General features: G+C 40.4%; 1 protein-coding gene across 6 annotated transcripts in view; it reads right to left on the bottom strand.

The window, feature by feature from the left end:
* Positions 1-3,157: 3,157 nt before the first annotated feature.
* Positions 3,158-18,089, bottom strand: part of Zmym4 (zinc finger MYM-type containing 4) — a 120,084-nt gene continuing 105,152 nt past the window's right edge. For all 6 annotated transcript variants that reach the window (XM_027399308.2, XM_035439606.1, XM_035439607.1 and 3 more), the window contains 4 exons: positions 13,384-13,495; positions 11,927-12,175; positions 6,167-6,296; positions 3,158-5,243 (listed from right to left, as the gene is read on the bottom strand). In XM_027399308.2, coding sequence (XP_027255109.1) covers positions 5,036-5,243; positions 6,167-6,296; positions 11,927-12,175; positions 13,384-13,495 — 699 coding nt within the window. In that variant the 3' untranslated portion in view covers positions 3,158-5,035. The remainder of the gene's footprint in view (positions 5,244-6,166; positions 6,297-11,926; positions 12,176-13,383; positions 13,496-18,089) is intronic.

Raw genomic sequence — 18,089 nt, 5'->3', positions numbered from 1 at the left:
CTGTGGTCCTGGGCTGGGACCCCGGAGGCCTGAGTTTTCCTGGGGGTCTAACAGTTTACAATGAGAATGCCAGGATAGAATCCAAAGCTACACAGAGAGACCCTGTCTGGAAAAACAAAACAAAACAACAACAAAAAAAAAAAAAAAAAAAAAAAAAGAAGAAGCAAAGTCCCCTGAAGCAGTTTAGTGTGTGAAGGTTTAAATGAGAATGTTCCCATAGACTTAACTGATTTAAATACTTGCTCCCCCGTTGGTAGAACTGTTTGGGATGGATTAGGAAGTGTGGCCTTGTAGGAGGAAGTGTGTCACTGGGGTGGGTTTTGAGGTTTCAAAGGCTCACACTACTCACAGTCTCTCTCTCTGCTTCAAGCTTGTGGGTCAGATGTGAGCTCTGAGCTGCTTCAGAGCCATGCTGCAGGCTCTTCACTAGTGATGGTCATGGACTCACCCTCTGAAACTATAAGCCCCAATAAACTCTTCTATAATTTGCCTTGGTCACAGTGTCTTATTATAGCCACAGAAAAGTAGAGCATGAGAAACCAACAGCATCGGTTCTACTGGCAGCACTTAGAGCAAACATAAGTGTGCAGACACAAAGGTTCAGACTCTTGCTTACCTCACTGCCACTTGCTTCATTATGCTAAGACACCTGCCTGAGTGGAGACATGGGGAAGAGTACTGGGGAGGCAGACAGCCCACTGAAGCAGAAACTGGGCAATGGATAGCTGAGCTGACTGAAGACACTTTACTGTCTATTGCTGCTTTTACCACAGCACAAGTCATACTGGATACTTGATTTTGAGATGCAGATTACAATATTTTGCAGGAGCCACAATGTCGAATGTAAATATGGTGATATTTTGTTCATGCTGTAACAAAGCTTGTCTGAGGATCAGAGTGCAACACTAAGACATAGAGGCCAGGCAGTGGTGGCACACACCTTTAATCCCAGCACTCGCAAGAGATTGAATCTGTCTAGAAGAGAAACAGAGCTCACACAAAGGTGATTCCAGCACTTGGGAGGTGACATGGCTAGACAGAGGAATATAAGGTGGGAGGAGACAAAAGCTCAAGGCAGTCTGAGGATTCCTAGGAACAGATGCAGTCTGAGGAGCAGTCAGTCTCAGGATGCAGTGTGAGGACAGGATCACCCCCTTTGGTCTGAGCACTGGTAGAGGTAAGAACTCTAGTGGCTGGCCGCTCTGCTTCTCTGATATTTCAGCTTTCACCCCCTGACTCCAGGTTTTTATTAAGGACTCACATGTATTTGAAACTAAGAGATTTGTATATATTATAAATTTTTAAGTCTGGGGCCAGAAAGATAGCTTAATGGGTAAAGGTACTTACAGCATGCCCAATGACTTGAGTTCTATCTTGAGACATACACGTTGGAGGAGAGAACTGACTCCACCAAGTTATCCTCTAACGCCCAGATGTGCATCATGGCACTCGGACACAAAAACACATGTATACCTACCTATCTACCTCTGGGGCCAGAGATGACTCTGTGGGTAAAGGCTCGTTCGCTGAGCACTTGATTTCTCCACAGAACACACAAGGTAACAGGGGAACTGAGTCCTTCAAATTGTCCTCTTACTGTCACATGCATGCTATTCCATGTGTAATGTGTACACACACAAGGTAAAAACAAAAACAAAAATAAAGAAGGGCTAACAAGACAGTTCAACAGATAAAGGCATTTGCCCCCAAGCCTGAAAACTGGAGTTCAATTTCCCGAATCCACATGGTACGTACAGAAGAAAAGAAGCAATTCAAGCAAGTGTGCACACATATGAGACGGGTAAGGTGTTAAGAGCCATTTTACATTTGAAAGCCTACCACCACTAAGGGCCAACAACTAAAAAAGTTGTTACTGTTTCACTTCACAGAGGAGAAAACTGAACAGAGGTTTTCCATTTACTTAGGGTTACAGAGACAGCAAGCAGAAAGTCCCCAAAGCCAACCCTCAACTCTCCCAATAAGTTACAATGACACACAATAAAAATGTCACAATGGGTAAATGGTGACAAAGTATCACAATGGACAATATTCATATAGAAGAGTTTGGGAGCACTGGTATTTCATTCACAAATTCCTGAGTTTTCAAATGGCCACTATAAAGGAAGGACCTTTGTATTCACATAGAAAAACTGGAATTCATTTACAGAAACCTATTTTGCACTCCATTTTGGGGGAAAAGAATTTTATAAACATAGGAATGTCATAGGGCCTATACAAATGGTCTACGTAGAATTTAGTGGAATGCCTAGGCACCTCTAGGGACTAAGAAAAAGCACTCTTTATTCTCACATTCTCAATGAGATCCCCATTCGAACATGAGAATAAGCCCAAAATCAGACTCTGCCATCTCAAACACTCAGGTCTTGAATAGAGCTGCTAGAAAGGAGGCATGCATGTCACTTGGTATTTCTAATTGTTGGGATTTTTAATATGTTAAAAATCACCAAAAAAATGGAACCAAGTATTGACAGAAAGGAAGCCACAGGAAGACTGCAGTGAAGCTATAGATTAAGTGGACTGAATAAAAACCAAGGAACTTTTCTGAAAACTACCTTTCTTTTTTTGTGGGGGAGGAGGGTAATTTTACATATCTTGGATCATACCAGTAAGATTAAATAAAAAATATATTTAAATTTCTTTAAAGCCACAAAGAAAAAGAACTCACCCATCGAATACAAATATACTATTTTATTCTATGGGAATAGTTCTGTGGTTCCTGCAAAGGGAAAATCCAAAGACAGTTAAAGACCAAGGAACAGCAGGACAGACAAGCTCAGGTTCTGTTTGCTGATGCTTTTTCTCACCCTCCTGAGGGTGGGGAGTGTGACTTTACACAATTTTAACAAAATAAAAAGTAATTTGACACAACAAACAGCTACATTTATGAGGAATGACTGATGATCAACCAGTTTTAAAATTAGTTTAGGGGTCTGAAGGCCCCTGCACTAACATGCAGCTGAGGCCTTGATACAGTCATTTATCTGGGTAGTGATTCTCTTAAAAGATACATTTTTTTCTTTCTTGTATTTTATAACAATTTATCTACTAAGCTAACAGTATTTGTTTCTCATACAACTATAGATTCGAAATGTTAGTGTTTACACAAATCATAACTGATACAGCAGGACTGGACACCTGGTGTTTCTGGATGGTTTATTGGTGACTTATTAGACAGGCCAACTGCTTTCCGTTCAATCAAAGGAGGTCTGGAAGGAAGCAGTTCCCCATCAAAAATGACAAACACAGATGAACTTAACCATACAGACTGGGGCAGATTTACTTCTTTCACACAGTTCTTAGTAACAAAAGGGAGATTCGTTACAGGCAGAGGACAGAACCACCAAGTATACAATGTCAAAAGGCCCATTTAAAATTCTGTTGTATTTAAATGACTTATTTGTTTAAAAAACAAAATAAAACTTGCTATCCCCACCTAAAATATGGGACACAATGAAGTCTTTCAAGGTGATACTTTGGAAGAAGCTTATGACTTCTCTCAGTTCTGCTGTAAGCTCAAATTAACTTCAATTAAAGAAGCTCAGTAATTAGCCAACATTATTAAAAGCTTGACTCAATTTTTGTAGGGAAGAAACTGAGACTGGAGAAGAGGGAGTCAGTGTGATAATGACACACACATCTATGCCTTGCAATCCTCATACAACTAAGACAGCTAGAATCTGGAATAATGCTGTTAAGACCTTCTTAGCCGGGCGGTGGTGGCACACGCCTTTAATCCCAGCACTCAGGAGGCAGATACAGGCGGATCTCTGTGAGTTCGAGACCAGCTTGGTCTAAAGAGCTAGTTCCAGGACAGCCTCCAAAGCCACAGAGAAACCCTGTCTCGAAAAACAAAAATCGAAAACAAAAAAAAACAAAAAAAAAAAGAGAAAGACCTTCTTATGAATATGTAAATCATCTTGTACTCTAATCCCAAATCCCTAACTTTCAAGTTCCTTGGGGCAATAAGGTCAACTTCCAAATGCTTACATGGAAGCCTTCCCTACCACAATTCAGATAGCTGCATAATACTGTGTCTTTGTGGGATCACCCACGTTTGTCACAACTGTGGAAACAGATTATTCTGTTTGAAATGACAAGGGCCTCCAGAAACTGGTGCAAAAGGACAGGAAGAGTCACTCGGGAACAGGAAAGTGACACAATGGAAGAAAAGCTGCCATTGGGGAAAAACTGGAAACAAAAGGAGTGCCTCTCCATCTGTGCAGCACAGCTGGGGCTGACACAGCAGCAACAAAGGCCTGCACCCAAGAAGTGGGCTTTCTGCAAACAGTTCAGGACACCTAGGGTCTAATGTGCTCCACAGGTTTTCTGGGTACATAATTAGCTTGTGGAACATTATCCCTTTGCCTTCAATCACCCACAGCTGAGAAGGTAAGACCCTACACGAAAAGGGGCACACTAACAACAGCAGTGAAGGGCATTTCCCCTGATGTGAGGGGCCTCCAGACAAAGTACCAAAGGCTTCTATCCTTCACATAAGTGGGTTGGCAGTATAAATCAATCAAGACCACTATCTTTTTACAAAAAACATGAGTATTTTTATTGGATCTTCAAGGCTGAGTCCCAGTGTCCTCATCTGATGTCACTCTCAGCTCTGTACTGATTTCTTTCCTGACTTTCATGGACATCGTGCTCAAATAGCCAGGGTCTCACTCCAAAGCTACCCCTTTCTAACTAAGGTTACTATGGTAGAATTTTATACAACAGTTTTCCTTAAAAATATTCCATAATTTCTTATTCCCAAACAAAATAAGATTATGCACCACTCAGAAACTGGTTAGTCATCTGACCATGTCTACGGACTCTCCCTGCCAAGTCACTCACATTCCTCCCCTCGGGTTTCATTTACAGCCACACTGTTGCTCAGGAGCGGCCTGTTCTTCATGTCTTACAAGCAAGTCAAGAGGACTTGGATTTACACATCTTCCCGACAGCTGAGTGCATTCACAGCTTGGTGCATACCAATGCTCATGGAAATAGAAACCTTACTTCCATCTTAATCTGATAATTCAATATCAGAGTCTTCAGATTTGGCTTTGGCAAGTTCTTCATGTACCTCTCTCACCATGAGAATGCGTGTCAACATGGTGTCCAGGGTTCCAGGGTCTATCGGGAATGTGGAGTACCACATGGGACTATTAGGAACACAGGAGCGCTCAGGCTGAAGGTAGAACACATCATTCCTCTGCTTCACACTTTCAGAACTATCCACAGGAGGGGACAAACAAGACAAAAGAGAAAAAGGGAGGCTGAGATCAGAACACTGAAAATACACACCATTCTTTCTTACATAGTGTTTCTAAGCTTCTCCAACATGACTCACTTCCTAAGTAACAGCAAAACCAGAAGAGTAGGTAGATAGGGATACAGGCATTCTCCTATCAGGAGCAACCTATAACTGAAGTGGCAGTGGGTAGACTTTAATAATGAGAAAGCACAGCCGGGTGTGGTGGCAGACACCTGTAGTCCCAGGATTTAAAGGTGGAGGGGTAAGATTAGGAAATTCAAAGTCATCCTTAGTATAAATCCAGTTTGAGGCCAGCTTGGGGTACATGAAACCCTGCCTAGGGAGGAAAAAAAAGCCACAGCATAAATCACGTACTTCAGTTCAAATGTTGCTAGGAGCAGAGCATGTCAGTTCATGAAAATGAATCCTGAGATCACTTGATGTCATTATAAAAGTTCTCTTAGTATGTGTCACATATTCTAGTCAGAGATTCTTTAATTTTAAACTTTCCACTCTGAACTGAGTATGGCTAAGCAAGAGAGCATGCTTTCCATGGGGATTGGCCTGGTCAGACACCAGCTTTTTAAAATATAGGGCTGAATTTCTTTAAAGCCTCCCCCCTTATAGGTTTAGCAAAACCAAACCTCAGAACTTGTTTCCTACATAAAAATAAACCACTACAGACTAGGCTCCACAGCACTGCAAAAAATCAAATGAGATGTGATTTTTGTTTTTTAAAGAAATTTTGGGAGAAAAACTTACATAAGGATGGAGAAAATAGGAAATCAGAGGCAGACCCAGTGTCACAGGCCAATTGTGCTTCTAGTTCCCAAGAACTTGAAGTGCAAACTGTGCTGGATGAAGAATGCCTTGTACTCCGAGACCAGAAGGACCCCTTACCATTTTGACAAGTAAAACTCATAAAGCCGAACGGGACATCTCAGTGGGTTGTCGGTATTCTCTGCCATCTCCACACCCACCGGAGCCTCATCATCTTCATTCCGTTTCCTCTTGCCAATAGTTAGTTTATCTTGAGACAAAAAATAAATAAATAAATAATCAATCAAGTGTTTGTGTAAAAGAAATGTCAACACACCTAGTGATCTCTGCTGCACAACCAGAGACCCTGTCACTGCCTTTTTTCATTTATTTAACAATACTAACTGAGCTCCCATGTGCCAGGGAGCCTAAACACTATGCTTATCCTGTAACACATATGTTCCCCGTTTAAGAAAGAAGAGACCCTGGCAGAAGGGACAGTGCTGGGGGTATGTCTTCCTTTTGGACATTGCTTTATTAGTAGACTGGAGTAGGTACAAGGTTCATAAACCAAAGTAGAAAATAAGACAAAAAAGGGGTTCCATACATGTTTCTCCTCCAGAATGATTAGGAAGAGTAGTCCTCTTTCTAATGGACATATTTCCCCTCTGGGGCACTAGCACTGACTGAGTTCTTGCTCAAGTTCCTTCTACTTGTGTATTCTAAGAAATAACATCTTAGGAAAAGAAAATATCGGCGAAGTCAGCATCTGATAGGACAGGACTTGGTAGGGCTGTGCTCTCAGACAACACAGGGTACAGACATAGGAAGGAGGCTGCTGCTTATCCATCCATTCAGTCTAAACAAAGCTCTACTAGGTGGACTCGAGCCCAAGCCACTCGTGTGTGTTTGAGTACATGCACAACACTATACACACACATGGAGGTCAGAAGACAACTCTGCGGAGCTGATTCCCCCCCTTTACCTTTCATGGTAAATCAAATTTAGGTAATCAGGGTTAAGCAACAACCATTTTCACTTGCTGAGCCATGCTGGACCTACATTTTATTTTTTGAGACAGGCTTTCTTACTGACCTTCAGCTCAGTCATATGCTACACTGACTGTCCAGAGAACTTCAGGGATCCACCTGTCTCTGTCCCCTAAGTACTGGGGTAACAGACATACATTGTCATTTCTGGTTTTACCATGGTGCTAGGGATCTTAACTCTGATTCTCATGCATGCACATCAGACAATGTATACACTGAGCCATAACCCCAACCCATTTTCTTTTTATTTCTCTCTCTCTCTCTCTCTCTCTCTCTCTCTCTCTCTCTCTCTCTCTCTCTCTCTCTCTCTCTCTCTCTGTGTGTGTGTGTGTGTGTGTGTGTGTAGATAGGGTTAGAGATCCACCTGCCTCTGAATGCAGGGATTAAAAGCATGCATCACATGTAAAAGGGTTATAATTGGTCTAGATAATAAAAGCCGGAGTCAGATATAGAGGGAAATGCTGAGAAATGAGAGAGAAGCTTTATTTGTACAAGAAAGACATCACCACAACCACGCCCAGCCCCAACCCACTTTTTGAAGATTCCTTGGTTTTTATTTAATGTGTGGGTGTTCTGCTTGTTTTGAAGACTCCTTTATTTTTACTTCATGTGTGGGGGTGTTCTGCTTGCATGTATTTCTGTGCACTACCTGCATGCAGTGCCCAGAGGTCAGAAGACGGTGCCAGACCCCCTGGAAGCCGAGTTACAAACAACTGTAAGCACAGACAGTCAGGTACTTTAGTAATGATTTAACTTTAAAATGGAAGTAAGAAAATATATTGCTTTGGGGAAGAGGTTATGCTTTTGTTTCCATAGATCAAGATTGACAGAGATTAGGTTTGATCAGAGAAGACACCCCTACCCCTACCCCACCCCGAAAATCCTGGCTACAGACAAAGAAATAAAACTAAAGACAGGTACTGTATATTTTACCTGTTCAGACATAAATAAAAAAAAAACCATCTTCGGCTGGCTTATGTACAATGCACAGTCCATACATGTGTTAACGAAAATATGTATGTTACCTTTGAAAGTTTGTGTGTTTTCAGAGCAAAGGAAACACACACCAATGAAAATGGGTGGCCCAGGTGATACAACCTCTCAAACTGCCTCTGTTGGGAGTTTTGTCAGAGTTCTACATCCAGAACAGCTTCAAGGCTGGTGGTTGAGATGGTCCAGCCTCACAGACTATTATAGCCAGGACTGCAGATAAGCCTTGTGCTTTCCCACTGCACAGAGGCTGGACAACAAATGCCATGGCTGTTTCTCCCAGGACTTGATGATTATCTCAATTTTCTCAGGTTCCCTAAAGATGCCTTCGCCCACAGACAGCAGGAAGCAGTATAAAAACCATGATGCTCACATTCCCAAGAGGTAGGGTGGGTGGTTTTTAGTCATTTGATGGGTTATGGATGTTTGTCATCATTTACGGGGGTTGGTTGAAAATTGTTATTGGTCACGATCAGGGAAAAGGCTAAAAAAAGGAAATTAGATTCAAGGATCTCTTCCTAAAATGAAAAAGGGGACACAGTACAGAAATGATGGGATAAAAGGGTGTTTGAAAAACCACTAGTCTCATATATTTTGATTAGTATGGAATTTTGTATACTGATACAAATTTAAGGTTATTTTTGTTAAAACATACTGTACATATATTTCTATTCCTACTAAGGTATTGTATCTGTGCAGTTCATTTAACAATATAATGTAGGGCTGGACAGATGGCTCAGAGGTTAAGAGTGCCGGCTGCTCTTCCAGAGGTCCCGAGTTCAATTCCCAGCAACCACATGGTGGCTCACAACCACCCGTAATGAGATCTGGTGCCCTCTACTGGTGTGCCGATATACATGGAAGCAGAATGTTGTGTACATAATAAAATAAAATAATTAAAAATAAATAAAAATAAAAAAATTTAAGAAAAAAACCAATATAATGTAAATTTCTAGTCCTTGAAAGTTATTATTACAAACTATTTAGGATAAAAAAAAATCAAACCTGCAGTCATGTTATGTTTTCAAGGTCAAACAGGTATTTTAGATAGGTGGTCTTCAAACACTTCAAAGTTCTACAGAATCTGGCATTTAAAATATATTAATAATCTGAGGCTTTTCATGACAGTGAGACATGTCTGCTTCTGACTGTGCCAATTTACTTCAAAAAGTAAATGATGGGCACTGAAGAACCTTCATATAGAGTTTGCTTTCTTTATGGCAAAAGCTAGCCATTTGGGCAAGAAACTGACCTTGACTCAACTGCTAACAGTGTGTTGTCCAAATTAGACAAGCAGGACACAAAATAAGGCAACTGCTGAACTTGTCAAAACAAGGTAGGGCAGTCCTTCAAACTTCCTGCTTCATGTTAAGTCTAAGGTATTTTAGGCCCATAGGCTGAAGATGGATACCCCAACATTACAAAGGAAGTTTGGGGTGACTGTCCAGGCAGCCAAATGTCTCTGCTGTTTCTTAAGTTTTGGAAGTTGCTTGCTCGGCACTTCCTGTTCACTTAGGTAATGTTATAATCTTCTGGGATCTTTGATGGAGTTGAAGACTAGACAATTACAGTTTTCCTTAGTAATGATAGAAGGTAAATTAGGTATAGAACTTTGGACTCATCAAGATAGGATCAATAATAGAATATTTTCTCTGAATATACCAAATACAAATGGAGCGAACATTGTAAATATAGTTCTTACCTGATAACTATCCTTACTGCATATGGTTGTATTACGTTAGAGTTAAAACATTTTATTTTTATTTTGAAAAAAAGGGAAGAAATGTTGTGGAATATTCCTTTACACTGTGTGAAGATGTGTCACTGTGACTAGTTTAATAAAGAGCTGAATGGCCATTAGGTAGGTAGGAAGAGGTTAAATGGGACTTCTGGGCAGAGAGGACCTGGAGAATAAGAAAGGCAGAAAAGCCAGCCAGATGCGGAATACAGCAGGATGGGCAGTACAGACTAAAGGTAACCAAGCCATGTAAAAGAACGAAGATAAAAAATATGAGTTAACTTATTATAAGAATTAGTTGGGAATGAACCTAAGGTAGGGCCAAGCTTTCTTAATTGATAATGTTTCCGTGTCATCATTTGTAAGCTGGTGACCCCAAGGGAAGTTCAACTACAGGATCAATTGCTCTAAGCCACTGAGCCATCCCTCAAGGCCCCTCCCCAGCCAATTTTCATAATCACTCTTGACAAACGGTTTAGGATTCTTTCTCTCCAGCTACCTGTATTATTGTTTTAAAACAAATTCACTTTAGCTTCCTACAGAGAAATGCCTTGTAAGTTATGTAAAAGAGTTGAACTTAGGGCTGGAGAGATGGCTCAGAGGTTAAGAGCACTGGCTGCTCTTCTAGAGGCCCTGAGTTCAATTCCCAGTAACCACATGGTGGCTCACAACCATCTGTAATGAGATCTGGTGCCCTCTTCTGACCTGTAGGCATACATGCAGGCAGAACACTGTATACATAATAAATAAATAAACCTTCAATGAAGGTTAAGATTTAAAAAAAAAAAAGTTGAACTTATTATCAACACCCAAACAAAAGAAGCAATATTAACTGACTACCTCTCACTTACTCAACTATTATCACCTACAAGTACAAAGCAGACCATCAGGAGGAAAAAGATTGCTGAAATCCCAGTTCTTAGGAAGCTGAGAAAAGTGTGTTGCTTCAGGACTGAGGCCAGCTTAGGAAATACAACTGAGTTCTAGGCCAGCCTGGGATACAATGTGAGATGCTTTCTCAAAAAGCAAAAACAAAACAAAACTTGGTAATATGGATAGGATGCACAAAACACTATTAATAGATTTTAGGTTCAGAAAATTTAATGTTTCACATTTCAAGTATGTACTTTATTCTTAAAAGTTGTATCTCAATTTGGAGAACTTGATATTGGTAAAATTTAAGAAATTTCTTTGTGTATATTTGTAATATATGAGCATGATGGCTAATAGCTATAACGCCAACACTCAGGAAGGCTGATTCAAGAAGATTATGAGGTCAAGGATAGCCTAAGCTATTACATAGTAAGACAAGGCTCAAAAAAACAAAATCAAACACAGAAAGTTTAATATCTAGTTCTACAATAGCATCATTATTTTTCAGACATTAAAGATTTTTTGAAACACATGACCATAATATACTTACTGAAAATGTCATTGCTGACCTAAGCCTACCATAGATAAAAGCAGTCTGCTTTAGGGCAGCTTCTAAGTTCCTTTAGAATTTTAGAACTGATTAAAAGATGCTAATTCAGGGCTGGAGAGAAGGCTCAGCAGTTAAGAGAACTGACTGCTCTTCCAGAGGACCCCAGTTTGATTCCCAGCACCCACGTGGCAGCTCACAACTGTCTCTAACTCCTGTTCCAAGGGCTCCAACAACCTCATATACAGACATTCATGCAGGCAAAACACCAAAAATAAATTATAAAAGATGCTAATTCAAACAGGATACTCCAGTCAAAAGCAAAAGCCCAACAAGCTAAGCCCAAAAGCTAAACAAGTTTCATTTAACTGACAATTACTGACTAGTACTTGTAAGTCAGTGACCTCATCACCATGGTTACATATGGAAATTCCTGGTAAGTTTTACATGTAGGCTATTTGGGATCAACCCAGTTAAATCAGGGGGCTCTACCCAGTTAAATCAAAATTTCTAACTTAAAGACAATAAAAGTCTTGAGGCAGAGTCCTCTCATTTTAAGAGCTTTTAACCTAACTTGAAAACAGAGACTTTTCAAACATTAAAAGCAAGTTGCAGTGTGTTCTCCATGTCTACAACGAACTCCTGACCCTCTGTGATAACTGTCTTAGCCTTGCAAACAGAAACCTCATCTACCAGCAACACACCTGGCTCTGACTCTTGCTTCTGTAAAGGCGGGAAGAATCTCAGATATGTCATCTTGGTGCTGTATTTCAGAGTCCTGGTCCGTCTCATCACATGGGCAAAGGAAAGCTTCAAATGCTCAGTAACATTCTTTAGTTGGAAGTATTTGGTATTGAAAAAAAGGAGGGTATTTAACAGGACAATTGGCGAGTAAGCTCCCAGCTGTTTGCACTCCCACAAATGCTCTTCTTCAATTCGAGAGAACATGTAACCTAGACAAGGTGGGAAGAACAAAGCATTATGTGATCTCTCAAATCCCACAGAAGGAAGGAACACAGAAAGAGAACGACTGAACATTGCTCTCTCCCACCTCTTCTTTATACAGGCAGAGAGAAGCAGCACCAGGAAAAATAAGGCAGAGGACTCCAATCAGACAGATACAAGCACTTTCCTGAAAACAGCGGTTACCTTTCATGAGGAGGCCATTTGTTCTGAACAACTTTTTGTGGCAGAAAGCAAAGAGCCATAGACAGTTTTTATTTATAGGTATATTACAATTTTATGTAATTTCTCTATCACAGGATATTTTCTTTAAAGTTTGCAACCATTAAAAAACACAAAATACTTTTGGCTCATACTATAGAACAAGGACACAGGCCAGATCTGATCCATGGAAAGTTAACCAGCTCCTGCCCAGAACATCAAGCAGTTCCATGTATTTAGCCACAGTCACTGAGGAATACTCACTGACTGACCTCACTCTCATTCTTAACTGGCATTAACAGCCATGCTCCTTGGACTTACTAGAATCCGTATGAGAAGCAAGGTCTTAAGGAACTGTACTGTTCCATGTGCCTGGTTCTCCATGCCCCTTAAATTCAGGTCTAACCCAATACTCTCTCCTCAATCCTCTCTACTATTGCTTCTGTATTCCATTCTTGGGAGATCATCCATGAACATGACTTTACTACTTCCAAATCTATGTTTTAAGCCTCCTCTCTGTTAAGTACATCAAACCACCATGTGGCTCAGAATGTTTCAATGGTGCTACAGAGCCACATCAAGGACACAATCCTGGTTATATACTAACTTCTCGAATGACACCGGGCTAAAGAATTCAAGGATAAGAACAAGCACAAATGTTCAGCGCACACTGAGAAAGGTCATCTGTGCATGGGTAAATCAGTGGCAACTAGCATGCAGCTTTACTGACACTACCAGACAAAACCCTTCTAGAAACTTAAGTATAACTGAATGTAAATTTTTTAGTTGTTACTACCTCTATATACACTGTATGTTAGTTTAACACATTAACTGTTCAGAGTGTATTTTACTAAAACGTTCAACAATAAATCCAAGACTTTCTTCTCAAAAACTCAACTGTATTACATCAGGACAGATTATATTACAATATATAAAAATTTTTAAAAAGCAATTTATGAAAGCATATCATAAAAATAATTCAAAACAATCTCCTTACCATTAGGAAGTATCGTAGGCTCCCATATTTTCAAGAGTTTGGTAAGTTCAATCATAAATCTGGAATAGGGCTCCGTAAAAATGTTATCTATTCTACCATTTTCAAACAGGTACTAAAAGATAAAAGAAGTAACACACAGTAGTATAAAAAAAAATATCAAGAGTAGAAAGCATTGTAAGACATGGTTTCACCCTTAATGGAATCCTTTGTAATGCTGTCCATCCTGAGCAGCTTTTAAGGACTTTACTGTAAGTTAAAATACCAGAGTTCAAGTCCAAGGCTCTCTACATAAAAACTGGCCATTGTCCTTGGAGAAGTAAACTTCTTTTTATAACAGTGGTGTGGGTGGTACAGAATAAATACTAAAAGCAGGAGTCCAGAGCAGCAGATAAGATCACTTACTGCTCTTGCAGTGGACCCAGATTCTGTTCCTAGAACCACATAGCAGTTCACAATCATCTCTAACTTGAGTTCCAGGCAATCCAATGTCTTCTTCTGACCTCTGTGGGCTCATGCGCAAACAGAGAGCACATACACTCAGGTGCACACATACATATATAAAATAAATACATATAAATGAGCAAACTTTCAGGCTGGAGAGACAGCTCAGCAGTTAAGAGCATTGGCCGTTCTTCCAGAGGACCCAGGTTTAATTCCCAGCACCCACATAGTGAATCAAACTGTCTGTACCTCCAGTTCCAGGGATCAGACACCTGTTCTGTCTTCCCTGGGCACCACACATGCACACAGTGCATAGATATCTATGTAGGCAAAGTACCCACTACATTTTAAAAAACAGGGGGTTGGGGGGGAGGCACCTCATGGTGGGGTGGGAGTCTAGAAAGATGGCTGGCTACTCTTGCAGAGGGTCTGGTACCCACATGGTAGTTAACAAGTCAACTCTAGTTCCAGAGTATCCAACACTCCTGTCTACCCCCCCCATGGACATACTACATGCATATGGTACACAATCATTCATACAAGCAAAAACAAAACAAAAACTCCTCATAAACATAAAATAAAACCCTCCAACTCAGCTCTAAACTCTTTGAAAGGTTTTTTTTTGGGGGGGGGAAGGGGGAGAACAAGGTCTTTCTATATAGCCTTGGCTATTCTATAACTCGCTATGCAGACAACAGTGAGAACTCACAGAATTCTACCTGCCTCCCAGTGCTGGGATAGTAAGCCCAGACTGAAAGGGTCTACTATTAATATCATTAAATAAGAAATAAAGAAATGGCATAGGACTGGTCCAGACCCCTAAATGTGAGTGTCAGTGAGGAGGCCTTGGCAATCTTTGGGACTTCTGGTAGTGGACCAGTATTTATACCTAGTATATGAATGGACTTTGGTGTAGGGAGCCGTCCCTGCATTCTCCATTACAATGATGGCGCCTGCAGGCACTGAATGTAAACAAGATTATTGCACAGGCGCTGGGTAATTTTCCATTCCTTGATCTCTGCCTATTCCGTGGCGTCATATGGCCTGATGAGCTGAAGCCAATCATAGGGTGACACGTCCCAGGCGGCGGCTGCCAGCCTTTATTAGGGGACGGGATTCTTGGCTCGGGGTCTCCGCTCTGGTAAGCTTATGCTCTCCTCTCAAGATGCATTAAAGCTTTACTGCAGAAGGATCCGAATGTCCTGTGTGGTTCTTGCTGGCGAGACTATCTCGCGGGACACTTTGGGAGCCCATTCCACATAGAGGGATACTCCTCTCAGCCTAGACACACGGGCGAGGTCCTAGGCCCTGCTCCAAATGATATGACAGACTTTGGAGATCCCCTTGGAAGGCCTCACCTTCCCTGGGAAGCAGAAAGGGAATGGGATAGGGGGTTAGTGGGGCTGGGCTGGGGAGGAGGGGAGGGACAGGGAACTAGGATTGGCATGTAAAACAAGCTTGTTTCTAATTTAAATTTAAAAAATAGAAAAACAAAAGAATTAAAGAAATGCTTGGATAACAGTTAAAAAGGTACTGAGGGTGTAGCTAAGATACCAATTAAGAGTATAATAAAGGATTATCGAAGAATACAAGGTAGCTAGCATTCAGCTCTTTAAGGACTTATTTTTATTTGTGTTTGGGTGCATATGTGCACATGTGAGTGCAAGTGTCCACACAAAGCAAAAGTGGGTCTGCTTCCCCTAGAGCTGGGGGTCATAGGTGGTTGTAAACTACCTGATATAAATGTGGGGAACCGGCCAGGCCCTCTGAGACAGCAGGAAGACTTGCTGAGCCATCTCTAGCCTGAACACAGACTATTTTTAAGGTATTTCTCACATCCATTACAACTTCTTATATCCCTGGTTATGTATAAGCTACAGAAAACTATTTCCATTTATATTTTTCCTAGTCAATAACTAGTTCCCAACACTTCAGTACTATTTGAATCAGGCCTTTTAAACGGCAGCTTATGATCTTACTTGCCTGATTAGTTTTTGTTATTAGATATTAGCTATTTTTTTCTTTCTTTTCCCCACAGTGTTAGGGACTGAATCCATGCCTTGTTCATACAAGCACACTGACCACTGAGCTCATCCCACAGCTCCTGCTTTTCTTCTTTTAACAAACTAATTTTCCGAAGATTAAAACATAGTTGAAAGGATTACTTAAATTTAGCTAACAAAGCCAACTACTAGTGAGATGTAGAATATTTTCATCTTCCCAAATACATACTTTTAAATACATTAATACATGTAAAATTAATGGTTTTAGACATGTCTTCACTCTGGGTAAGGAATGAGATAAGAATGCTGGTGCCTGCCACTCCTATACAACACTGTATTGCAAGCCCTAAGCAACACTATGCCAGAGAAAAATGAAAACCATTCACACAAGAAATGGCGTCAAACGTTATCCTACTTGCAGATGACAGGACACATATGCACACTTAGAACAAACAAGTAGTTAGAGCTAACATGCAAGCTCAGCAGATAGTAGGATATAAACACAGACCCTTTTCCGCTGAAATATCATCAAACAATTCAAAAAGGAAATTAAAAAAACAAAAAATGTCTATTTATAGTAATATAAAGAGGGACTGGAGAGACAGTCCAGCATTTAACAGCATCAGCTGCTCTTCCAGAGGTCTGGAGTTCAATTCCCAGCAACACATGATGACTCACAGCCATCTATAGTGGGATATAATGCCCTCTTCTGGCATACAGGCATACAAGCAGATAGAGCACTCATAAAATAAATATTCAAAAATGATATCATAATGAATAAAATACTTAGACTAGAGAATGGATATATGAGAGAGAGACAGAGAGAGAGAGAGAGATTGAATGCTCCAAAGATCTTTAATTCCCCCTTCTGTCCTTCATGGACATTAAACTCCGAGGCACAAACCCATCCTTAGATGAATACATATACACACAACTAAAAAAAAAATTGTTAAAAAACAAAAAACAACTACAAGCTGCAACTGAATGTAAAAACTATAGAAAACCTAGAAAAATGGAAAGAAACTAGAAGACTGAGATTTGATCAGGTAACAATATTCTCCAAATAATTTGTGCATGCAACATAGCCCAATCAAATCAAAATGGCTGTATTAGGGGATGGGGACAGGCAGCATAAAGGAAAAAGCCAATATTATAGTTCATATGGAATTTCAAAGGATTTTTGGGGGGTTAGAGGACAGGGTCTCATTACGTACCTCTGGCTGGCCTGTAACTCACTATGTAGACCAGACAAGCCTCAAACCCACAAAAATCCAATTGCCTCTGCCTCCTAAATGATGGGATTAAAGGTGTGGGCAAATATATGCCTATAATCATTGGAGACAGAAGGAGGAGGAGTTAATGTCAACCTCAACTATATAATGAATTACAGGTCAGCCATAGAGACATGAAACCCCTTCTTAAAACAAGGAAAAGAACAAAAACTGGGAAAATGGGCATGGAAGCCAAAAAGTAAACTCATTAAAATAATGCAAATTAAATATAGTAGTGCAAAAGAAATGGGGATGACTCCTGCTGCTAAGGCAACAAATCTAGATGTAATGAGTGTTCTCAGAATCTCATCACAGAGGCTGAAGAGAGAGCTCAGTGGTCAAGCTCTTACAGAGGACCCAGGTGCAATTTTCAGCACCCACATGACAGTTCATAACCACCTCCAGGTTCAGGGGATCAGATGCCTTCTTCTGGCCTCCATGGGCACGAGGGACACACATGGTGCAAAATACTCACATTTTTTTTTTTTTTAAATCCTCATTGCTTTTTACGTGGGTTCTGAGAATCCAAACTCAGGTTCTCATGCTCATGCAGCATGCACTTTCAGGACTGAGCCTTCTCTCTCCAGCCTATTGCTAGTATTCTAGGTTCATTCAAGCATCATCCATAGTAACCAAATTATGAAGTCACTACTATCAGGTATGATGTCACAGTGATGAGAAAAGTTAATTAATATAGTGCCCATAAGTAGATGGAATGAAATGTGGTACCTATATACAATGCAGTATTATCAGCCTTTTTAAAAAGGGGTATGTTATCATTTTAAGGAAGTAGTATGGATAGGCTAGGCCAATATTATACTAACTAAAATATGCTCAGTGCAGGAAGACAAACACAAAATGTTCTCATTTATATGAAGCATCTAAAACTGTTGAAATGTGGATATGCAGTCAGTCAGAGCAAGATGTTCTGGAGTGTTATGACACAGAGGAGGGGATACAAATAATAGCAATGTGCTGTACATTTCAAAAG

The sequence above is a fragment of the Cricetulus griseus genome, chromosome 2 (assembly GCF_003668045.3).
Source record: "Cricetulus griseus strain 17A/GY chromosome 2, alternate assembly CriGri-PICRH-1.0, whole genome shotgun sequence".
Lineage (NCBI taxonomy): Eukaryota > Metazoa > Chordata > Mammalia > Rodentia > Cricetidae > Cricetulus > Cricetulus griseus.
The sequence above is the reverse complement of the archived record's forward strand: the minus strand, read 5'-3'. Positions and strand labels throughout refer to the sequence as shown.